General features: G+C 40.9%; 1 protein-coding gene across 3 annotated transcripts in view; it reads left to right on the forward strand.

The window, feature by feature from the left end:
* Positions 1-26278, forward strand: part of arhgap36 (Rho GTPase activating protein 36) — a 104769-nt gene extending 78491 nt beyond the window's left edge. For all 3 annotated transcript variants that reach the window (XM_060923265.1, XM_060923443.1, XM_060923355.1), the window contains exons 5-13: positions 12012-12213; positions 14804-14859; positions 17268-17418; positions 17499-17647; positions 19664-19840; positions 19947-20035; positions 20252-20448; positions 22405-22706; positions 25930-26278. In XM_060923265.1, coding sequence (XP_060779248.1) covers positions 12012-12213; positions 14804-14859; positions 17268-17418; positions 17499-17647; positions 19664-19840; positions 19947-20035; positions 20252-20448; positions 22405-22706; positions 25930-26037 — 1431 coding nt within the window. In that variant the 3' untranslated portion in view covers positions 26038-26278. The remainder of the gene's footprint in view (positions 1-12011; positions 12214-14803; positions 14860-17267; positions 17419-17498; positions 17648-19663; positions 19841-19946; positions 20036-20251; positions 20449-22404; positions 22707-25929) is intronic.

The raw sequence follows: 26278 nt of genomic DNA on the forward strand, positions 1-26278 counted from the left end.
ATGCTCTGCAATAAAAAAAAAAACATTGGTACAACCAGTGTTCGAACTATGCTGATATTTTCAGGGGGTCCCTTTTTTTCCCTTGGGGGGGGGGGGGGGGGGTGCTTGCGCTTGTCTCAGAGTGCGGATCTCCATCGCACGCTCACTTCAGATATGCAAATGCTTCCCGTTACACACGATTGCTATGTCAATAAACATCATTTTGCCAATATTTTAGAGACCCCCCAACATTTCCCAAATCATGTTTTCAAGGGATCTCATGTCTGTTTCAGGGGATCTCGGATCCCCCGAGTACCCCCGTAGTTCGAACGGTGAGCAAGCCCATTCACTTTTTCATGCTGATAAGAGAATTACAATGGTTTTTCATGTGACAAAAATGTGCGATTAAATTGCGAGTAATCGCGAGTTAACTATGACAGTCGCGACATTAATCGCCATTAAATATTTTAATCGCTTGACAGCACTAGTGTTAATTAACAGTTATTCCACGAAATCAGGTCATACATGAACTGATAGTCAACGAGGCGTGTAGTGCAGAGTCAGCTATAAGCCATGTACAACAAGAGTGAGTGGAATAACTGTTTTATTCTATCCACATTCACTGTATTTTGAGAAACAGAGCATTTTTATTTTTTGCAAATTCGATAAATAAAAGCTTTATACAAAACGTCTGACAAAATAATTTCCGCTTAAATGTAAACAAACTGGCGAAATGACAGCAGCAATTTGTGAAAAATGCTATAATAATAATTCTTGAAAATAAAAAAAAGATATGTTCTTACCATCAAATACTTTTATTCAATATTTTGTTGCTTTTTTTGTATTTTGGGGGTTTTGTTTTCGAGTAGAGTTTTTTAAATTTTGTCCTCGGTTGGTTCAGCAACACGCTCCGCCATTTTGTTTTTCTCTACTCACTGTACATGAGCTGATAGCCTAGTAGCAGAGTAGCCAATCAGAGCGCATGATTGCTCATATCCAGTGAATGTGGATAGAATAATATAAAATATACAGTATGTAGTACAGCAAACACTGTTTGTTGAATAATTGTATTAGTTTCGGGCTGCGCTGAACACAATCCAACATCATATGAATTTTTATACAACAATTTGTTCCAGTCCATTAATTTGATTGGCTGAGCGGTGTTCCAAGAGTGTTTATATTTCCTTTAACCACACTGAGATATTTCCCTGTGGGCAACACTCCGCTTATCTGTGTTCATCAAATAAAATTCCATTTAATAGTTTGAAACTGTTACTACAGTAGTATTAGAGTGAGCAAAATCATCAGCCGAGGTGGCAAACAATATGTTTTTATGAATATAACGTTTGACTTAAAATATGAAAGTTTGTCAGATGAAAGTGAAAAGGAAGAAGGGACACCAATTTCACCCAAAGCACTTTTATATAAAGCTATGAAGTTAGTTTAGCTCCTTTGGGATCTATTTCCACTAGTGGAACAAAAATAAACAAAACTTTAACCATCCATTATCTGTAACCACTTATCCTGTACAAGGTCGCAGGCAAGCTGGAGCCTATCCCAGCTGACTATGGGCGAGAGGCAAGGTACACCCTGGACAAGTCACCAGATTATCACAGGGTTGACGCATAGAGAGACACACAACCATTCACACCTACGGTCAATTTAGAGCCACCAGTTAGCCTAACCTGCATGTCTTTGGACTGTGGGGGAAACCGGAGCACCTGGAGGAAACCCACACAAACACAGGGAGAACACGCAAACTCCACACAGAAAGGGCCTCATCGGCTGCTGGGCTCGAACCCAGAACCTTCTTGCTGTGAGGCAATAGCATTAACCACTACACCACCGTGCCACCAACTTTAACCATATTGTGTCCAAACACATAATTTCCTTGATAGTAATTTCTTGTTTAATAGACTGTTGTCTAAAAGCAATAACACACTCATAATCATGCAGTTATACAGAGTATCAGCACGGCTAGGATTAACTACGGCACCCAGAATCCAGCCGTGTGCCTACACAGAACCACAGCCATGCTGAAATTCAGCATAAACACACTCTTGCTTGTGTGATATTGCTTAAATTACACTTCTGAACCCTTAAGAACAGAATGATTCATGACTGAATGAATAAGCCTTTAGTGTATATACCACTTCCATGTACTAAACTCCTAAACTATCCTTTTAAAGGAGAACTGAAGGCAATTTTTTTATAATCAACATTCTGTTTATCTCATCTCATCTCATTATCTCTAGCTGCTTTATCCTGTTCTACAGGGTCGCAAGCAAGCTGGAGCCTATCCCAGCTGACTACGGGCGAAAGGCGGGGTACACCCTGGACAAGTCGCCAGGTCATCACAGGGCTGACACATAGACACAGACAACCATTCACACCTACGGTCAATTTAGAGTCACCAGTTAACCTAACCTGCATGTCTTTGGACTGTGGGGGAAACCGGAGCACCCCCACGCGGACACGGGGAGAACATGCAAACTCTGCACAGAAAGGCCCTCGCCGGCCCCGGGGCTCGAACCCAGGACCTTCTTGCTGTGAGGCGACAGCGCTAACCACTACACCACCGTGCCACCCTCTGTTTATCTCATTTTATTAAATATAGGAATGCATTTTTGATAGCTAGTTTGTCACTGCTATAGCAAGTTATGAGTGTTTGAAATATGCTCTGTAATATATCAGTCCATATGTCAAAGCAATGGCCGTAAACAAAATTCGTTGAGACCTGTGCGAGACATCAAAGTGACCAATGTCTGCGAATGCTGTCAAAAGACGCGCGCGCCCTCTTTCGAATGCTGATGTAATCAAGCTGGAAGTTTTGTTTGTTTTGACAGCAAAGGAAAGTTTGAAAAAAGTAGGCAGTAATCGTCATTTAAACTCGTTTTTGTGCAATATTTCGTTTGGAAAACAGTTTTCAAAATGGCGGCACTGACACCTGGCTGACACGTCACGTTTCGAAGTCTCGCACAAGTCTCATGAAGATCGCACGGATAAGTGACGCCCGCCGTGGTCCAAACAAACTAAATTCAACATGGCTCAATACTGAATAGGTCGATAAGTATAATATTTAATTGCAATTAGTTGCCAATACAAGTCACCATATACGGTAAGGTTACTAAAACCGAAAACGTAACTGAATAACACGTTAATTAAGAAATAAAGCACGTTTAACAATGACTTCAGTTCTCCTTTAAATATAAAGACATTGTGTATGATTGGCTCGTTGATTTACTGATCAGCTCACTCAGCTGCATTCCGGGAAAATGAAATGTTTGTGAAATTTAGTCCGCAGCAGTGGACCACTGGACAACAACTTAAAGCGTGAAGCATACTGAGGAAATTTTTCAATAATTCTCCCCTGGAAAGCCTAAACATGCTTTCAAAGCACCGTTTTAAATGACTGGAGTCCAGCAGACAAGCAAGAGACTGGAAACAAAATAAACAAACTACAAAAGCAATTTGTAAGCGATACATGAAGGTCTTTAACATACTTTGTGTGACTGTGTTTGAGATTTTATATATATATATATATCATTCATTCTCATTATCTCTAGCTGCTTTATCCTTCTACAGGGTCGCAGGCAAGCTGGAGCCTATCCCAGCTGACTACGGGCGAAAGGCGGGGTACACCCTGGACAAGTCGCCAGGTCATCACAGGGCTGACACATAGACACAGACAACCATTCACACTCACATTCACACCTACGGTCAATTTAGAGTCACCAGTTAACCTAACCTGCATGTCTTTGGACTGTGGGGGAAACCGGAGCACCTGGAGGAAACCCACGCGGACACGGGGAGAACATGCAAACTCCGCACAGAAAGGCCCTCGCCGGCCACGGGGCTCGAACCCAGGACCTTCTTGCTGTGAGGCGACAGCGCTAACCACTACACCACCGTGCCGCCCATATATATATATATATATATATATATATATCTTTAAACATTTAAACAAGAGCTGTCTGTGTGTAAATGTGGTTGTTTTCTTTGTAACGGCTGCTGTGTGGGATAATGTAGTGCATAGTGCTGGAGGGTTGGGGTTGTGCACAGGGGTTAACCTGCTAAAGCTGTTTAAGTTTTCCCTTATCCGTGTTTGCTTTGTTAAGCCTTAGACTTGATTATTTAAAGTGGTAGAGACATTTCTCCTTTTTATCAGATGAAGAAGAAAGTAGATCCAGAATGAAATCTCTTGTGCAGATACACATGGGAACTGCAGAAATGCTTTCAGTGCTGATGTATATTTTTAGAAATAACACTCAGGGCAGGAGGTGAAATACTGCCGAATAATGTAATAGATAGACAAAGGAAGATAAAGTGCATAAAGATAATCCAGTCACTAATTACTTTTGATTTGTATTATTTATAAAACACATACCATCACGGGCGGCATGGTGGTGTAGTGGTTAGTGCTGTCGCCTCACAGCAAGAAGGTTCTGGATTCGAGGGCCTTTCTGTGTGGAGTTTGCATGTTCTCCACGTGGGTTTCCTCCGGGTGCTCCGGTTTCCCCCACAGTCCAAAGACATGCAGGTTAGGTTAACTGGTGACTCTAAATTGACCGTAGGTGTGAATGTGAATGGTTGTCTGTGTCTATGTGTCAGCCCTGTGATGACCTGGTGACTTGTCCAGGGTGTACCCCGCCTCTCGCCCGTAGTCAGCTGGGATAGGCTCCAGCTTGCCTGCGACCCTGTAGAACAGGATAAAGCGGCTAGAGATAATGAGATGAGACATACCATCACTGAAGTTATTGTTATTAAAAACCCAACTGAAGTTTTGAGTAACTCTGGGGTGCTGGAATTTATTGAGGAAGTCTGGTCATGGCAATGACGCATGAAGATTTATGTCACTTTTATCCTTTTATACTTTAGCAATTTGCCAACAATTCTATTTTTTTTTACTAAAGTATGATGTCATACTTTATCCGGTTATGCTTAATATTGTGGAACATCTATGAAATAAGTTCCTGTTATCACTTACATTAAAGGGGACACATTATCAAAAACTTGCTTTTTCAATGCTTGTGCATATATATTTGAGTATCTAGAGTGCCTATCAATCCACAAATTCTGAAATAAGACACCCAGGCAGTTTCTTCTGGGCTGCCTATTTCAGAAAACGTGCTTCAACAAGCCATTCAGATTTGGCTCCCCTTCCTATGTCACAAGTGGAGGTCATTAGAATTATCCCGCCCCCTCATATAAGTCTCTCCACTCATGGCTTGAGATCTGCCTTTGAAATGAATATTCAGAGGGGGGTGGGGTTAGCAGTGGTTCATTATCATTTAAAGGAACAGGCACTCAAATCAGCTGTTTTGAACATTGCTGTTTAGACAGGGTGAGCAGGGAGCTGTGGTGGTTTATCATTGTGGAATTTTGACCAAAGCATGTCTCAGACATTTCATTAAGACCTCAGGGAACTGTGTCAACTTGTGGAAAAGGAGCATAATATGTCACCTTTAAAATAATTATAAACAGTTTTTTCCCCTCACCAGGCTTTCTTTTTTCTCACTTGAAGTTAAAGGTAGACTGCCTGTCAGATTTTTCAAGTGTAGGTCATAAAAAGAATTTTCCCCGACACCCAATTATTTTTGTTTGGTGAACCGAAAGCTACTGAATTTGAATCACAGACTTCCAATTTTATTATTTTTTTAAATAGAACAATTAATGAATTTAGGGCCATGTGGCCCTAAATTGCCCGTTCGCACAAGGCATTGTGGGATACAAATTTGAAAGAGGAGAGAAAAATGGAGGAATGAAAGTGAGTGAATGGAGGAGTGTGCGAATGAAACGTGAAAGACCTACTACAGTAACGGAAAGCGAGAAGAAAAGATGTTATGTTGCGAAGGCAAGGAAATGCAGGACCAAACTAATAAATACCGGCGGTCAGCGAGCACCTCGGTGTGATCAGCTGTTGTTTAGCGACAGAATGATGGAACTGTTCGCCTGTAGTCAGCTGGGATAGGCTCCAGCTTGCCTGCGACCCTGTAGAAGGATAAAGCGGCTACAGATAATGAGATGAGATGAGATATTTATGTGGAGTGTCTTGCCATAAAGGTTCACTGTGAATGAGCTGTCCATATAAACACAATAACTTAGAACAAGTGTATTAATATAAACTTGTGATTTGCCTTGCAGCCATAACTACGGTCACTGCTGATGTTTTTGAAAAGGAATTAAAGCCTTTTGGCCAAGCTGATTCAAAGGTGGTAGAGTGGTGTAGTGGTTAGCACTGTCGCTTCACAGTTCCAGGTTCAAACCTCACAGCCAGCGGGGGCCATTCTGTGTGGAGTTTGCATGTTCTCCCCATATGTGCATGGACTTCCTCTGCTCCAGTTTCCTTCACAGTCCAAAGACATGCAGGTTCAGTAAAACAGCCAGCCACTGGGGTTGCACAAGCCAGTGCATACTTAGTGCTGGTCCCAAGCCTGGATAAACTGGAGAGGGTTGCATCAGGAAGGGTACCCGGTGTAAAACCTACGCCAAGTCAAATATGTGGAACAGATCTGCTGTGGTGACCCCTAACGTACAGGAGCAGTCGAAAGAAGGCCAATCTGATTCAAAACGTAAAGTAAATATAACATGAAGTAAAATTCACTCTACTAATTCCATTATTAATCAGTGTTGCTGTGGAGTGAGAAAAGCAGGCAGTGGATAGCCTGGAGGTATTATGTGATTAAAATAGCTCCAGTTCCTGTGTGGTGTCTCTGGCTCAGTGGGAATGGAGATTACCTTTCTCTGGGTGGCTACTGCACAGCGTGAATGTCCAAGATCTGTATCTGTCTTTCCACTGAACCAAATTACACCAGCCCAGCCCTGTGAACTAGAGGTTGGAGAGAGAAAATGTTGCACCAGTGATGAGTTACTGGACAGCTGATTCAACAACTGAAGGACCCTTCTGAAAATGTGTTTACATTCCAGCATTTGAACTTTTTTTTTGTGACTAAAAAAGGATTTGCTGTAATTGTAGGCTAATGTATTTTCCATTGCCTTTTCACTTAGACAGCCACTTACGGAATGAAAGCTTTGTTATGTACTGTAAAAAAAATAGAGTGAAAATCTTTTGGCCATGAAGCAGCTGCAAGAATTTACAATACAAACACTAACATAAACTCAAATACATGACAAACATGTCAGAATTGTGGGTTGTTGTTTTTTTTTTGGGCGGGGGGAGATTTGTGTGCAATATTCTTGTTTTTATTACAACCCCGATTCCAAAAAAGTTGGGACAAAGAACAAATTGTAAATAAAAACAGAATGCAATAATTTACAAATTTCAAAAACTGATCTTGTATTCACAATAGAACATAGACAACATATCAAATGTCGAAAGTGAGACATTTTGAAATTTCATGCCAAATATTGGCTCATTTGAAATTTCATGACAGCAACACATCTCAAAAAAGTTGGGACAGGGGCAATAAGAGGCTGGAAAAGTTAAAGGTACAAAAAAGGAACAGCTGGAGGACCAAATTGCAACTCATTAGGTCAATTGGCAAAAGGTCATTAACATGACTGGGTATAAAAAGAGCATCTTGGAGTGGCAGCGGCTCTCAGAAGTAAAGATGGGAAGAGGATCACCAATCCCCCTAATTCTGCGCCGACAAATAGTGAAGCAATATCAGAAAGGAGTTCAACAGTGTAAAATTGCAAAGAGTTTGAACATATCATCATCTACAGTGCATAATATCATCAAAAGATTCAGAGAATCTGGAAGAATCTCTGTGCGTAAGGGTCAAGGCCGGAAAACCATACTGGGTGCCCGTGATCTTCGGGCCCTTAGACGGCACTGCATCACATACAGGCATGCTTCTGTATTGGAAATCACAAAATGGGCTCAGGAATATTTCCAGAGAACATTATCTGTGAACACAATTCACCGTGCCATCCGCCGTTGCCAGCTAAAACTCTATAGTTCAAAGAAGAAGCCGTATCTAAACATGATCCAGAAGCGCAGACGTCTTCTCTGAGCCAAGGCTCATTTAAAATGGACTGTGGCAAAAGTGGAAAACTGTTCTGTGGTCAGACGAATCAAAATTTGAAGTTCTTTATGGAAATCAGGGACGCCGTGTCATTCGGACTAAAGAGGAGAAGGACGACCCAAGTTGTTATCAGCGCTCAGTTCAGAAGCTTGCATCGCTGATGGTATGGGGTTGCATTAGTGCGTGTGGCATGGGCAGCTTACACATCTGGAAAGACACCATCAATGCTGAAAGGTATATCCAGGTTCTAGAGCAACATATGCTCCCATCCAGACGACGTCTCTTTCAGGAAAGACCTTGCATTTTCCAACATGACAATGCCAAACCACATACTGCATCAATTACAGCATCATGGCTGCGTAGAAGAAGGGTCCGGGTACTGAACTGGCCAGCCTGCAGTCCAGATCTTTCACCCATAGAAAACATTTGGCGCATCATAAAACGGAAGATATGACAAAAAAGACCTAAGACAGTTGAGCAACTAGAATCCTACATTAGACAAGAATGGGTTAACATTCCTATCCCTAAACTTGAGCAACTTGTCTCCTCAGTCCCCAGACGTTTACAGACTGTTGTAAAGAGAAAAGGGGATGTCTCACAGTGGGAAACATGGCCTTGTCCCAACTTTTTTGAGATGTGTTGTTGTCATGAAATTTAAAATCACCTCATTTTTCTCTTTAAATGATACATTTTCTCAGTTTAAACATTTGATATGCCATCTATGTTCTATTCTGAATAAAATATGGAATTTTGAAAGTTCCACATCATTCCATTCCATTTTTATTTACAATTTGTACTTTGTCCCAACTTTTTTGGAATCGGGGTTGTAGTTAGATCATGATAGATATTATATAGTAACTACTTCTGTACATATCAAATGTGCATTCTCAGCATTAAGAAATGTTACCCGAGATATTTGTGTCCTTGTCTTTATTTCATTGTTATAAGAGCAATCGGTTTCAAAGAAATGTCCTTCAGTTTACTCCTGTGACTCAAATAGGCTTACACACCTTGTTCGACATGCTCAAGCGCTGCCCAAATAAATTCCAAATCCAAAAACTTTGTTTCGCTTCAGTAATTTATTCCCAACGTAAAAATTAAAGCATCAGCCTTAGTGGAGTTGAATGGTTGTGATTCTTGATTACAGCGACGGTATTTAAGTTACAAACCAGTGCTTTGCAGCGGTCTAAAACTGTATGGTTGCATGCCTGAATTGAGTGTCCTCCATCACGGAAGGTAAAAACACATATAGCGCAGGTGCTGCAGTCACCTGTCTACTGAGAGGGGTGGGACGGGGCAAGAAGCAACAACTAATACCACTCCACCATTCAAAATGCAACGACAATTGTACAAATATAATAATAATATAATAGATAAATGTGCTAGGTGCAACATAATCCACAATACAGTACATATTCACATTTATTTACCATTATATTCAAAGTTAACTTAATAAACTAAATCAAAATATTCAATAAATTATGAAATCCTGTATTCAGCTGGGCGACAAGGTGGTGTAAATGGTTAGCTCTGTCGCCTCACAGCAAGAGGGTTCTGGGTTCGAACCCAGTGGCTGATGAGGGCCTTTCTGTGTGGAGTTTGCATGTTCTCCCCGTGTCCGCGTGGGTTTCCTCCGGGTGCTCCGGTTTCCCCCACAGTCCAAAGACATGCAGGTTAGGTTAACTGGTGGCTCTACATTGACCATATGTGAATGGTTGTGTGTCTCTATGTGTCAGCCCTGTGATGACCTGGTAACTTGTCCAGGGTGTACCCTGACTCTTGCCCATAGTCAGCTGGGATAGGCTCCAGCTTACCTGCGACCCTGCACAGAATAAGCGGCTACAGATAATGGATGGATAGATGAACATATTTGGTTCCAAAAATTGTTATGCCTATAAGCATAGTAAAGGTTCAACAGCTGAGTCAAACTCATCTAAATTTGAGTCTTTTTGGGTTTTGATAAACTAATCTGAGGAGAAAAGAAACGTGATTTGCTCTGGAGACATATTAGGTTGAGAATGGGAATGAAGGATCTGAATAAATTGCTGAACAGCTTCTTGGATTAATGCACTGGCGGCTCGTTAATGGGGCGATTTGGGCGACGCACTCCCAAACAGGGAGGGAGATTTTTTTTTATCTACTCCTACTACCACGGCAACAGTAATGTCATTGTCCAATCAGGCTAAGGTCGCGCCTGGTGCAGCCACGCCCTTTTGGGGCGATTTCTGTCAGGTTCAGATTTGCCCCAAAATCTCCCATTGACTGTAATGGTATGTACGTTTTTTTCGAAAATCCTGCTCCCAATGCATTTTCTATTAGGTTTTATGTGCTCGCACAAGCAGCGTGCTTACGTCATACGCCTGTTGCGCCACGCAAGTGTTGCCAGATTGGGCAATTTTAAGTGCATTTTTGCGGGTTTTGAACATAATTTTGGGCTGGAAAACGCAACTTGCGCAGGAAATGTGTGAACATTCTATGAAGATGGCAGCGAGTGTTGAGTGCAACAATACGATAGCGTCTCTGAAAGAAGTTCCCTTTAGTCGTCGTACCAATGAGGAGAAAACAGCAATCAAACAGCTAGGACCTCCTAGACCGAATTTAAACATCAAGCAAGTGTCTACGAAGGGGGAGAAGACCTGCTCAAGAGGTTTTAACAAGAACTGGTACCACTGGAAAACTTGGCTAGCTGGCTGTGATGTAGCTCTTTTTTGCTCCCCTTGCGTTCTCTTCCACCCTGGAAGTAGCACAGCAGACGGTACAGTGATATCTGATATTTGAATTTACTAGGCAAAAGTTGTTTTTGTGTGTGTGTGTGTGTGTGTGTGTGTTTTACCAATGGCAGTTTAACATTGCCATGTTTTTGTTTTACCAATGTTAGTTTAACATTGCCATGCTTGGAATATTTCAGTAGCCTCAAGTTCTCTCTGACTTGGTGTAAATTAAGCATATTTTCAGTTTTTATATATTGTACAGTATGTGTTCATTGGAGCCAGCAGCACCGTACCTTTTTTCCAACTTGTTAAGCCAAGTTGTACTGACTACAAAACCTTGTGTAACCTTGTGTGTATATAGCTAAATAACTAAAGCCTTTTGTGTTCATTGACATGCTTGTAATACTTTAAATTTCCTTTTAAGGCATGGCTTTCTGGAGGAATTCTTGGGGAAAAAAAACTGCAGAATTTATTTAGAATTATTTGTTGTTAAAATGGTGCAATTCCATATAAAAAAACACATAATTAAGCTGCACATGTTTGTTTGATGGTTATGCTTTTCTTCATCTTTTTCAAAACTTAAACACTTGTTTTGGATTTATATCCTGCCACTTTAATTGCATTCTTTAGAATTGAAGAAATTAGAATATGTTTATAATTAAGAATTTGTGTCTACTTATTATAGAATACTGGAAAAATATGAGAAAATAAATGAGTAATGTAATATTAATTGATTGTGATGCCAAATGTTTTGCTTTGAAGGCTTCACAATGAATCTTCCTTAGTTTTAGCCTGGCAAGCCAGACTAAATATGAATATTTGCCACTCGTAGGCAAAAATATTTTTGGCCGCTAGGCGGGTGGGTCTAGTTTACTAGGCTACCTTAGTTTGCCACCTTTAACTTGTTCAGTGTTGCCACCTAGTGGAGAGAAGAGATATTGTCTATATTGATATCTGAATTTACCAGGCAAAAACAAGTTCGGCCAATTGATTTTCTACCTAGGTCAATTTACTTCAGTCCTGTGGACATTTACGGTCCGTGTAGACATAACAGGGGAAAATTGCCCCCCCTGAAAAAAAATTCAGGAGCCGCCACTGGATTAATGGTACTATTAAACAGGCGAGAGAATTTCACTCTACTCTCTATATAATTTATCACTCTTACCATACAAATGAGAAACAGTTGGATGAAGTCAGTTGAAATTTCACCTATCCATCTCTCTCTCTCGCTCTCTCTGTCTTTCCATTTGTTTCTCTGTATGTCTAACTTTTGGGTGAAATGTCAAAACTCCTTTGTATGGCTTTTCATTTCTCTTTTTCTGTCTGTCTCCAGGGAGGATTGTCAGTGGACTCCATCTCCGACCTGGTGGAAAGTCAGTCCAGGCTGCTGGAGGCACTGCAGCTCTCTCATCCTAATGAATTGGATATCAAGAAGACACCAGCGGGCCGCACACAGACCAAGCTGAGCCTGAACCCCATTTACAGACAGGTGCCACGTGTCCTGGAGCGCTGCTGCCAGCACATACACACATACGGTGAGCACTGCAGGATATCTCAGTCATCAGGGCTGAACCCACATACTCACTGCATGCTGAAATCAATGCTATACAGAGGATATTGAGCAGCAGGATCCTTCTGCCCCAGTACAGGAAGGAACGCTTTCGCGGGAGTCTTTCCTCCCGGCTGCATTCAGACGGTACAATTCTGTACTTCGTTCATCTGTAAAGTTCACTTTCGTCCCTGAACGGTTTATTCAATTCCATGCAGCATAACGATATATTTGCACACTGCAAAACTATGGTTTGAAATTCTACTTTGCACATACATTCATAGCCCAGTGCACATTCATTTTTATTATTTTTTAATATGTGGTAATGTGGTAATACCCTTTTGCGTCTTTTTCATATTAGACAATAATATTTCTTGCCTGCTGCTGTAACACTGGAAATTCCATCTTGGGATTAATAAAGTGTTATCTCATGGTTTTTTTTTTCTTTATATAAACAGACAAGGAGATTGTTTCAAGGTGCAGTCAGTGGTTTTTAAAGTCTGAACATTTTTTTTTTTGCAAGTTCTCCTCACATTCTGATATTGTTATAAGATAGATACTTCGAGATAAAACTCAGTTCTCTGTGGTAGCCCAGTCTTAGAACATTGGAGCAGAAACAAAAGCTGTAGATCACCAAAACATTGCCTTTTGATCATGTTTCCTGTCAATTCACAAAGGTTCTCCTCTTGTGTAAGCATTCAGCCTTTCTAATAGAGCTGGAAAAATATCTAAAAAAAAAATAATTTCGATCATACCACCATTCCCCAGATGAAAACATGGATGCTAGGTTGGTTTAGAAGAAAGGCTCTATCAGCTGTTTGGCAGTAACAGAAATTATTTGTAGGTTATTGCTACTTTCTCGATTAATTATTTTCTCCCTTGCATTGTGGGTGATTACTTCCTGTCAATCATCATTGATATCTGATTTTATTTTATCCACATTCACTGGACATGAGCAATCGCACGCTCTGATTGGCTACTCTACTGCTAGGATATCAGCTCATATACCATGAGTAGAGAAAAACAAAATGGCAGCGCATGTTGCTGAACCAACCGAGGACGAAATAAAAACTCTACTCGAAAACCCCAAAAATACAATAAAAATGCAACAAAATATGGAATAAAAGTATTTGATGGTAAGAACATATCTTTTTGATTTTTCAAGAATTATTATTATTATTACAGCATTTTTCACAAATTGTTACTGTCCTTTCGCCGGTTTGTTTACATTCTAAGCGGAAATGATTTTGTCGGACTTTTGTATAAAGTTTTTATTTATTGAATTTGCAAAAAATAAAAATGCTCTGTTTCTCAAAATTCAGTGAATGTGGATAGAATAAAATAGTTATTCCAATCAATCTCGTCATACATGGCTTATAGCCAACTCGGTGTTACCGTATGCGCCCTGTCGGCTATCAGCTCATGTACGACTCAATTTTGTGGAATAACTGTTAAATATCGGCCCATTGCCCAGGACTACTTTCTACCCCAGGTAGTGCATGTGTGCAGGTGTTTTGGGGATGTGGTTTTGGAGGTAACACTGAAGGGAGAAGCTGTTTTGTCTGGATTTTGAGTTGAGGCTAGTTTCAGCTAACTTCCATCAATATTGGGTGGTTCAGTGTTTAAGGTTTTGGGCTACAGATTTCTCTACTACCTGGACTTCCATTGAAGGTCCTTGAGTGAGGCCCTTAGGGTAGTATCTCACTGGGCTGCGACAGCTTGCGACAAATTGCGAACATCATTCGTGAGAGAGTTTCAAAAGTGTCTTGAAACATTTGCGGGGCTTCTCAATTTCCTTGCATGAGTCGCAAAGTGTCGCTCCTTCGTCGCTGAAATCTTGAACATGTTCAAAAAATTTGTGCGACAAAATTTATCTCAAAATAGCTGCAAATGTGTCACTGGTGTCGCAAAGCCGTCGTGAACCCTTCTCAAGTCAGTTTCCGTGAGGCTTCCTCTACTTCCCTGCCTGCCGAGGGAAAGCCGGGCTGTGACAGCCTGCGACTAGTTGGAGACACAACAATTGCGGTAAAATACGTGAATATCAATTCAATGTGATTCCAAGTGAAAATTGTCGCTAATTCGCATATTTTATCACAATTGTTGTGTCTCCAACTAGTCGCAGGCTGTCGCAGCCCAGTGAGATACTGGCTTCAATTATTCTCTCTCATGGATACTGAAATCAATCAATCAAATAAAATATCTGTAAACTAGCTGACTGCACCTTTAATTTATTTAATGGGATTTTTAATTATCTTACATGTGTATTTTTCAACTTTAAACTTCACATATCCAATTTATATCTTTAGACATAATTAACTGTATTAGTGACCCATTGCTAAACACTTCATTTCTGTGTCTTGCTCAGTACATGTATAAATGACCTTGCTGGCTTTTTAGAAGATACACACAAATGTACAGTAATAGACCTGTCTAACTTTTAAGACTTGATGTTTGTGAATAGCAAACAGTTTGTAATGTCATAAATAGCATGTTTGGAGAAGAGTTGACATACACAGAACAGAAAAAGAGTAAACCGATTCAGTGTTCTTCATTTGACTTTCTTCTTTGCTCTCCAGGGTTGCAGACGGTGGGGATTTTCCGAGTAGGAAGCTCCAAAAAGAGAGTCCGCCAAGTGAGTCTCAGCTCACACTACCCCCTAGTGTCAGTTAAGCTAAAGCCTGCAGCCTCCTTTTCAACAGTGATACACACTCAAACTATCATACCTTTTCCAGAGGTGGACAAAGTACCCAACATCATTACTGAAGTCAAAGTACAGATCCCACTGGTCAAATGTTACTCCGATACAAGTGAAAGTTGTCCAGTCAAATTTTTACTTAAGTTAAAGTACTGAAGTACTTGCTTTTAAAAATACTTAAGTATTAAAAGTACATTTTCTGTCAACGCATTGTTGTATTATTGCCACAACGCTTACAAAACCTAACGCCGTTACCAAAGGCAGAAATGTGAATTCACAAAATGAACGCATGCTGTGCATCATGGTGGTTTAATGTTAAGCTAGCTAGTCAGTGAAGCTCCACCTGACGCTAGCAAACTCTTTTCAAACTCGAAATCATATTGGGTAGCTAACGCTACTAGAAAAGAAAGATTTCTACATTGTTTATTTGGCAAGATTGTGCTAAAACATATTTCTGAAAGGGCGGTATAGTGGTTAGCACTGTCTCCTCACAGCAAGAAGGTCCAGGTTCGAGCCCCATGGCCGGCGAGGGCCTTTCTGTGCGGAGTTTGCATGTTCTCCCCGTGTCTGCATGGGTTTCCTCCGGGTGCTCCGGTTTCCCCCACAGTCCAAAGACATGCAGGTTAGGTTAACTGGTGACTCTAAATTGACTGTAGGTGTGAATGTGAGTGTGAATGGTTGTCTGTGTCTATGTGTCAGCCCTGTGATGACCTGGTGACTTGTCCAGGGTGTCCCCCGCCTTTCGCCCATAGTCAGCTGGGATAGGCTCCAGCTTGCCTGCGACCCTGTAGAACAGGATAAAGCGGCTAGAGGAGATGAGATGAGATATTTCTGAAAGGACTTCAGATAAGTTAACGTTATTTATTTTAGCGTAACTCCATTTTTACATACTAACTAACTGTGTCCAAGTTGACTAGCTATGTGTAAACATTAGCCGTGGACAAGGTGATGGCGACTTGGTGGGCAAATCCATAGGAAGTCATTTGACTAACCAGACTGCATAGCTACGTTCGCAACGATATTGCTAGCTCTAAAAGCACAGACAACTTCGTTGCAAACTTTCTGTTGGAATAAAACATTTATATACCTCACCATGCTTCCGCAGGTTGGACGGCGAGTTTTTGTAGGCTGTGATGTGGTTCGTTTTTGGCAAACATTTAAAATGAAACTAATCTTTAATCCTTTCAGATAACTGAAACATGGGTTCCAGGTAAAGCCATGGGTGCGTGCATTCCCCAGAAGAACTGCCTCCTTCCATTCTGCCATCAACCGATCGTGTTCAGATAATGCTACTGGGAAATCATTGAATTGATTTTATACAGTCTATGGACGTGACGTGACCCTAGTGATTACTGATAGACTGTCTCAGTGTCACCTGCAAAAAAACCAATCACATTTTAGAAAAGAAAAGAAAAAAACATCCACTTTCAAAGCTGCTTCATAGTAACGAGTAACGAGGACCTTGATAGAAATGTAGTGGAGTAAAAAGTACGATATTTGTTCAAATGTAGTGAAGTTAAAGTTATAAGTTTCCAAAATAAATAATATTCAAGTAGAGTACAGATACTCAAAAAGTGTACTTAAGTACAGTACTCAAGTAAACGTACATCGTTACTGTCCACCTCTGACCTTTTCTATACGTTATATTATTTACATTGGATTTTATATATTCAGTGTGCGTAGCACCTTCAATAGTTTCTCATCTCATCTCATTATCTCTAGCCGCTTTATCCTTCTACAGGGTCGCAGGCAAGCTGGAGCCTATCCCAGCTGACTACGGGCGAAAGGCGGGGTACACCCTGGACAAGTCGCCAGGTCATCACAGGGCTGACACATAGACACAGACAACCATTCACACTCACATTCACACCTACGGTCAATTTAGAGTCACCAGTTAACCTAACCTGCATGTCTTTGGACTGTGGGGGAAACCGGAGCACCCGGAGGAAACCCACACGGACACGGGGAGAACATGCAAACTCCACACAGAAAGGCCCTCGCCGGCCACGGGGCTCGAACCCGGACCTTCTTGCTGTGAGGCGACAGCGCTAACCACTACACCACCGTGCCGCCTCAATAGTTTCTTCCTTTGTGAATTTCCTTCAAGGCTGTCTGTAGTACGTTATGTATATAAAGCAATTATAGAATTTCACAGATGCCCTTGTCTTACTTACAGAAGTGCTCTCCATTAAAAACATATGCTCATCCTAGTAAAAAAGAGGTTAGGCTCTTAGAAGAGTCTAGAATAATAATTCTATATTTATATATGGATGTCTAGATGGTATGTTGTTCATTTGCGTTTTTGCACATCTGTTAAAATGTGTTCTGTATGTGTTTGTTCTCAGTTGCGTGAGGACTTTGACAGTGGAACAGATGTTGTACTGGATGATGAACACAGTGTTCATGATGTGGCAGCACTATTAAAGGAGTTCCTGAGGGACATGCCTGACCCTCTGCTGCCTAGAGAGCTATACTGCGCCTTTCTGCATGCTAATAGTAAACACACACACACGCACACACGGATCTACACACAGTTGCATGTACTTATGTATAAACATGGCATATACGTGTTACAGATTTGTGGGGCGCTGATCAGTTGACATACCTGCAGCACCTGTTGTATCTGTTGCCTTCATGTAACTGTGACACTCTACTGAGGCTGCTGAGTTTATTACACACCGTTCAGGAGCATGCTCATGACTCTGTCAGCCCTGACCAGCAGGAGGTACCACACCCCATCCTCTCTCTCTCTCGCTCTCTCTCTCTCTCAGCCTCTGCCTGCTCTTCAATACCTTGATCTCTGTAGTTCTGCAACCATCACTACAGTAGCTTTTAGCAATTCCAGCATCAAGGATATGACATTTCAACAGTCACTTCTTGCACGAGGTCATGTGATCTTTCAGTAAAATATCCGTGTCCATATTATAGATACGTAGCAGGTTATCAACGTTATGAATGTGAGGTCACATCAGAATGTTTTAAGAGACCGTACTTTTGACAAACTGAGAATTTTAAAGACTTTTTGGCCTTTTTGTTTCTATTATCTTCATATGAACATTTATGAATCACACTTCCTATCGTTTCCATGTCTATAAAACCCAGACAGTGGAAAAGTCATTATTAATCACTACGGTTTTACAACCCTGATTGCAAAAAAGTTGGGACACTGTGTAAAACATAAATAAAAACACAATGTGAAGATTTGCAAATCTTGGAAACCCTATATTTCATTGAAAATAGTACATAGACAGCATATCAAATGTTGAAACTGAGAAATTGTATTGTTTTTGGAAAAAATATATGATCATTTTGAATTCGATGTCAGCGACATGTTTCAGAAAAGTTGGGACGGGGCAACAAAAGGCTGAAAAAGTTGTGTAATGTGAAAAAAACTAATTTAGTTAATTAGCAACAAGTCAGTAACATGACTGGGTATAAAAAGAGCATCCCAGAGAGTCAGAGTCTCTTAGAAGTAAAGATGAGGAGGGGTTCACCGCTCTGTGAAAGACTGCGTGGGCAAACAGTGCAACAATTTAAGAATAACATTCCTCAATGTAAAATTGCAAAGAATTTGAGGATTACATCATCTATGGTACATAATATAATTAAAAGATTCAGAGAATCTGGTGAAATCTCTGTATGCAAAAGAACAAGGCTGAAAACTGACATTGGATGCCTGTGATCTTCAGGCCCTCAGGCGACACTGTATTAAAAGCAGACATGTGTCTGTAGTGGAAATGACTGTATGGGTTCAGGAACACTTCAGAAAACCATCGTCTGTGAAAACAGTTCATTACTGCATCCACAAATGCAAGTTAAAACCAGATATAAACAATATCCAGAAACACCACCACCTTCTCTGGGCCCGAGCTCTTTTACGATGGACTGAGGCGAAGTGGAAAATTGTCCCAAGGTCTGAAGAATCAAATTAGAAATTGTTTTTAGAAATCATGGACAGCACGTCCTCCAGGCTAAAGAGGAGAGGGGCCATCCGACTTATCATCATTGCACAGTTCAAAAGCCAGCATCTGTGATGATATGAGGGTGCATTAGTGCACATGACATGGGTAACTTGTACATCTGGGAAGGCATCATTAATGCTGAATGATATATACACGTTTCAGAGCAATATGCTGCCATCCAGACAAAATCTTCTTTCAGCAAGACAATGCCAAACCGCTTTCTGCACATAATAAACTGCATGGCTCTGTAGTAAAAGAGTCCGGGTGCTAAAGTGGCCTGCCGGCAGTCCAGACCTGTCTCCCATTTAAAACATTTGGTGCATTATGAAGCGCAAAATATGACAAAGGAGACCCCGAACTGTTGAGCAACTGAAATTGTATATCAGGCAAGAATGGGACATTTCTCTTTCAAAACTATAGCAATTGGTCTCCTCAGTTCCCAAACGTTTACAGAGTGCTGTTAAAAGTCGAGGTGATGCAACACAGTGGTACACATGCCCCTGTTCCAACTTTTTTGAAATGTGTTGCTGATGACAAATTCAGAACGAGCTTATATTTTTCAAAAAACAATAAAAATTTCCCAGTTTCAACATTTGATCTGTTGTCTTTGTACTATATTCAATGAAATATAGGGTTACAATGATTTGCAAATTATCACATTCTGTTTTTATTTACAGTTTACAGTGTCCCAACTTTTTTGGAATGGGGGATGTACATTTGTTTTACATTTCCTTGCTGTGCATTTCACCGTCTTGTCTATTTACTTGTGTCCTATTCAGATCCCAGGGAATAAGATGACAGCAGGTAACTTGGCCGTGATTTTTGGGCCCAACCTGCTACAGAAGGAGAAAGGATCAGATAAAGACCTGAAACTTGAGGCAATGGGCATCGAGGACAGTGCTGCCATCATCTCAGTCACACTGCTCTTCATCCAGCACTATAAATATCTCTTCACGGTGAGAGACTTAAAGAGAGATGAGTGTTGTAGTAGCGCCCCGTCTCAAAAATCATAGTTAGAAACTGACACTTGATTCAGTTTTCTTACGTGTTGGTTGGCTGTAGGTTTCAGCAGAGCTCCAGCAGGAGGTGCTTATGAGTCTCATTCAGACTGATCCAGATGTCATCGACTACCTGCTACGCAGAAAGCTCAGGTGAAGGAACAGGGTGGACGATGCTCTTTACTGATCCTCTGAAATTCATATTTTAACCTTTTTTTTTTGTTTTTTTTAGATTTTTTTCCATGGCATAGCTGAATTTCTTGTGACAAAATCAAACAGTTGGGTTAATGTATTGACTCTTGTAAATGAATGATGTTTCGGGAATAGTTTGTGTTTATAATCTGAATACGCCTGTCTTATGCATGACAGTGGCAGCAGTGTGACAGTGGAGGCAGACCTGGGACTACGGAGGGACACTCAGACATCTCTGGACTCAGTGGGTCAGTCCAGTGATGACATGTCACCTATTGAGCCTATGTCGCCTTTGTTTGGAGACTCAGCTGGGGGAAGCAGTTTGAGCAGCGAGGTTTTTTTCAACGCACTACATCTCAGCACCAACAGCAAACGTGAGTCTCGCTGATGGTTACAGAATGTAACTGGAGTTTCAATTCTCATGGCCACTGATGGGAAACGCTCAATTTTCAGCCTTGTATTGCTGTCCCCGTGGTTCGCTAACTTGTCATTTACAGTGGTGCTTGAAAGTTTGTGAACCCTTTAGAATTTTCTATATTTCTGCATAAATATGACCTAAAATATCATCAGATTTTCACACAAGTCCTAAAAGTAGATAAAGAGAACCCAGTTAAACAAATGAGACAAAAATATTATACTTGGCCATTTATTTATTGAGGAAAATGATCCAATATTACATATCGGTGAGTGGCAAAAGTATGTGAACCTCTAGGATTAGCAGTTAATTTGAAGGTGAAATTAGAGTCAGGTGTTTTCAATCAATGGGATGACGATCAGGTGCGAGTGGGCACCCTGTTTTATTTAAAGAACAGGGATCTATCAAAGTCTGATCTTCACAACACATGTTTGTGGAAGTGTATCATGGCACGAACAAAGGAGATTTCTGAGGACCTCAGAAAAAGCGTTGTTGATGCACATCAGGCTGGAAAAGGTTACAAAACCATCTCTAAAGAGTTTGGACTCCACCAATCCACAGTCAGACAGATTGTGTACAAATGGAGGAAATTCAAGACCATTGTTACCCTCCCCAGGAGTGGTCAACCAGCAAAGATCACTCCAAGAGCAAGGCATGTAATAGTTGGCGAGGTCACAAAGGACCCCAGGGTAACTTCTAAGCAACTGAAGGCCTTTCTCACATTGGCTAATGTTAATGTTCATGAGTCCACCATCAGGAGAACACTGAACAACAATGGTGTGCATGGCAGGGTTGCAAGGAGAAAGACTGCTCTCCAAAAAGAACATTGCTGCTCATCTGCAGTTTGCTAAAGATCACGTGGACAAGCCAGAAGGCTATTGGAAAAATATTTTGTGGACAGATGAGACCAAAATAGAACTTCTTAGTTTAAATGAGAAGTGTTATGTTTGGAGAAAGGAAAACACTGCATTCCAGCATAAGAACCTTATCCCATCTGTGAAACCAGTTGGTGGTAGGGTCATGATTTGGGCCGGTTTTGCTGCATCTGGGCCAGGATGGCTTGCCATCATTGATGGAACAATGAATTCTAAATTATACCAGCGAACTCTAAAGGAAAATGTCAGGACATCTGTCCATGAACTGAATCTCAAGAGAAGGTGGGTCATGCAGCAAGACAACGACCCTAAGCACACAAGTCGTTCTACCAAAGAATGGTTAAAGAAGAATAAAGTTAATGTTTTGGAATGGCCAAGTCAAAGTCCTGACCTTAGTCCAATTGAAATGTTGTGGAAGGATCTGAAGCGAGCAGTTCATGTGAGGAAACCCACCAACATCCCAGAGTTGAAGCTGTTCTGTATGGAGGAATGGGCTAAAATTCCTCCCAGTCGGTGTGCAGGACTGATCAACAGTTACCGGAAACATTTATTTGCAGTTATTGCTGCACAAGGGGGTCACACCAGATACTGAAAGCAAAGGTTCACATACTTTTGCCACTCACAGATATGTAATATTGGATCCTTTCCCTCAATAAATAAATGACCAAGTATAATATTTTTGTCTCATTTGTTTAACTGGGTTCTCTTTATCTACTTTTAGGACTTGTGTGAAAATCTGATGTTGTTTTAGGTCATATTTATGCAGAAATATAGAAAATTCTAAAGGGTTCACAAACTTTCAAGCACCACTGTATCCCTTTATCTTTATTTATCCTGTGAGATCCGGAGCCAATCCCATTAACAACTTTAATAATTTTATGACATTCATTAGAGTGAGTTCCATATTAGAATTCTTGTTTTTAGGGTTTTTTTTTCCATTTTTCTATTATAATAAATCTTCACTGCTAATTTTGACCCAAAATGATGAAACATTAAGTGTTTGTGGCCCTTTTTGTGTGTGTGTGTGTGTATTGGTTTAGGTTCTTCAGACACTCCACCCAAGGGTATAGCCAAGATGCGACAGTTCCATTCCCATCACAATCTGTTGAGTCTTGCCCAGCCCTCCACCAAGCTCCAGTCTGATGAGCAAGAGCTGCAGGGGGGCACAGGGCTTCCCAGTCCAGTCGAGAGTCTCCAGTTCAGTCTCCTGCCACAGGAAGACACCTCCCAGCCCAAGAGCATGAAAGAAAGGAGTGTGTGGGTGCGACAGAACTCCAACACCTCCTCCACCTCAGAAGAGAGCAAGCAGCCAAGCAACTTCTGGGACTTTTTCACTGGCAAGGTGTCAGGCTCAGAGACTGTCGTATGACCCCTTAGATGAGCTAGTATAGTGTGCATAGTCTTCTTCACCTGCTTCCTAGAGACTGAAATACTCCCCTAACACAGAAACACACCTTATAATAGAATACCTTGTAGATATTATATATATATATATATATATATATATATATAAGTAATCTTCACTAATCCTCTTGCTCCCTTTGTTTTGAAGTTTCCATGCAGTGCATGTTCATATAGGGCTATGTTATGAGCTCCAAGAGAGAAATAAAGTGTTCATCAGACATATACATTCACCGGCCACTTTAATAGGAACTTGTTATCGATTCTCAGATTCCTGTTCTTGGCTGCAGGAGTGGAACCCAATGTGGTCTTCTGCTGTTGCATGCTGAGATGCTTTTCTGCTCATCACGGTTGTAAAGAGTGATTATACGAGTTACTATATCCTTCCTGGCAGGTCAAACCAATCTGGCCATTTTCCTCTGACCTCTCTTATCAGCAAGGCGTTTGTTTCCACCCACAGAAATGTCGCTCACTCAATGTTTTTTGCACCATTCTGTGTAACTCTAGAGACTGTTGTGTGTGGAAACCCCAGGAGATCCTCAAACCAACACCCAAGTGACTTTCAAATGTGGCATGGGTATCCCATTCTGATGTTTGAAGTGAACATTAACTGAAGCTCTTGATTTGTATCTGCATGATTTGATGCACTGTGCTGCTGTCAAGGGATCGGCTGAGTAGAGAACCGCATAAAACATCAGGTGGATGGGTGTTCCTAATAAAGTGGCCAGCGAGTGTAGTATATAAACCTAAAGAAAGGATGATCTGTGGGATGTGTAAAAGTGGGATTTGATTTTGATCAAACTGAATATGACCACAGAGCTCTAAAAAGAGGAATTTCACAGCAGTGTTTGCTACATAAGGGCCGTTACCATGGAGATTCTCATAAGAGTATATAGTACATACTGTATATCATAAAAATGCATACAAGTTATATTTTATATACATGAACATTCAAACATTCGTTCTGTGCAGTATTTTTTCTCAAATGCCCAGACCATATCACATCACACAAGCTTCTAATACCTGCTCTCAGCTTTCACACTGCATGAGCTGTGGGGTTTTAAAACCCCTCGTCTCAGACTCGACCCTTTTGGGCTTAGAAGTCTGACTCAGTTTATTAAGAGCTTGAGATTTAGCTGATGAGTTGACCAAGGTGCTATAGCTTAGGCAAAAAATAAAGCATTAAATCATTGCAAGTTAGAAATGGCTCAGAGAAATAAATATATGCAACAAAGCAATAACACTTTACATTACGGTTCCATTATTTACAGCATTAGTTAACATGTGAACAAAACCTATAACACCTGCATTCATTTATCCAACCGCGAGTAAAATTAAATCTGCAATACCCAATATAAATTTGACTTAATACCTAACGACGTCATTAATATGTTATTTGTAAGTGGCAGTGTGGCTGAATAGTGGAGTTCGACATTTTTAACAAATGTAATGTTTGTTGGGGTGGCACGGTGGTGTAGTGGTTAGCGCTGTTGCCTCACAGCAAGAAGGTCCGGGTTTGAGCCCCGTGGCCGGCGAAGGCCTTTCTGTGTGGAGTTTACATGTTCTCCCCGTGTCCGCGTGGGTTTCCTCCGGGTGCTCCGGTTTCCCCCACAGTCCAAAGACATGCAGGTTAGGTTAACTGGTGACTCTAAATTGACCGTAGGTGTGAATGTGAGTGTGAATGGTTGTCTGTGTCTATGTGTCAGCCCTGCGATGACCTGGCGACTTGTCCAGGGTGTACCCCGCCTTTCGCCCGTAGTCAGCTGGGATAGGCTCCAGCTTGCCTGCGACCCTGTAGAACAGGATAAAGCGGTTACAGATAATGAGATGAGATGAGATAATGTTTGTTGATGTGAACTTGTTACTCACAGGTGGAATACCTTTGTGTAGTGCCCTGAGAAAACCCTTTCCATTTTACATTTCCTACTGAATAGAATTCTGAAAACGTCAGACTTTCTTGAACAGGAATATGTTTCTCTCTGCTTACAATCAAAGTTATAGCACTGTTAATGTTTTAGCGCTCGGTTTACCCCTGAAAGCAAAAAAGAGAGAAAACTGCATTTAATGATTTCATTCTGACTGAGGAAACAGAAGCATTTTGACATATTTTGATAAATCTGAATTGTTTGGGCTCGTGTCCATTTCATTATGGCACAATGTGAGCGCTGTGTGAGGAAATCACACTGCGTTAACAAGGCCTTACGCATCTTTATGCAGAGTGACTGACTGCTGTGTTCACTCAGCTGGCTCTTTACATCTTTACAGCACAAGCTGATTTTAAAAAGTATTGCTATGTCAGTTTGGTGAATTATAATTATGGCTTTTTAAAGTTGAGGTGTCAAAATCCCTTAGACACAGAAAACCCAGATTTCAGCCAAAAGCTGATTTTTGTCTGCCAGAATCCAGACACAGGAACATCTGGTGGGTTTTTCCAGATGCCACAAATATTCATTTGTGCATATTTTCAATTGAATTCAAACTTAAAACATTTTTACACAAAACTCAAATGTTAATTGCTTTATACTTATTGAAATCAGTTCATGGAACCTGTGTAAAGCTGTGAAGAATTTATATTTCAATAGCGAAATGTTATAAAGCCAACTCTGCACCAGTGCAGAGATTTATACAGACAACACTCACAGGTTTAACAGAAGAGTGTGCTTAGATATCAAATCTGATGCCCATAATTTGCAGAGTTGAAATGGAATTAATGGGGAAGCCTAATGATTAGAGAAGCAGCTTTGGGACCAAAAGGTCATCGGTTCGATTCCCTGGATCAGCAGCAATGGCTGAAGTGCCCTTAAGCAAGGCACCTAACCCCTAACTGCTCTGGGTATGTTGTACATCACTCTGGATAAGAGCATCTGCTAAATGCCTGGAATGTAATGCCAGTATGCAGTTTACGTTTTCTGCTCCAACATTGGAAGTAAAGTTGTTGTTTTTTTGTTAAATCCCATGCCTGCATTTCTAGTTTCATCCTCATTTCAGAAACTCTGTGGTCTTCTGCCAAGGCAGCTGCTTTTATCTCCTTCAGTGATGTGTACCAGTATGAACAATGCTTTTGAATAAAAGTATAATCGTAACTTTCGTGTAGTGATTATTTTTTTTTTAAATCCATATGAACCTGTTGACCAAAATGCTGCTGTTGCACTGTTTCCTTACAGATGATCCCAAAGGCTTTCTCTCCTAAACTTCTTCAGCAACCAGACTCAATGTGCAAAAAGCTGAATGGGAAACCATGGCAAGGTGAACTTTTTTTAGAGATCATATAAGCATCCATATGTTTCGTTTCCTGTTGTTTTTACTTTGGGAGAATTATTTGTGTAAGGGTGGAGGGGCAGTTAGCAGAGATGAACACTGATGTTGAGCACTGGACCACAAGGAGGCGACACTTGCCTAAAAACACTCTACAAGAGAGACATACAAATAAAAGTATCATGCTGTTAAATCATAATGGTACAACATACTGTCCTGACACTATATCAATAAACAATCCTTTGTCAGCAATGTAAA

This window comes from Neoarius graeffei, chromosome 1 (assembly GCF_027579695.1).
Source record: "Neoarius graeffei isolate fNeoGra1 chromosome 1, fNeoGra1.pri, whole genome shotgun sequence".
NCBI lineage: Eukaryota > Metazoa > Chordata > Actinopteri > Siluriformes > Ariidae > Neoarius > Neoarius graeffei.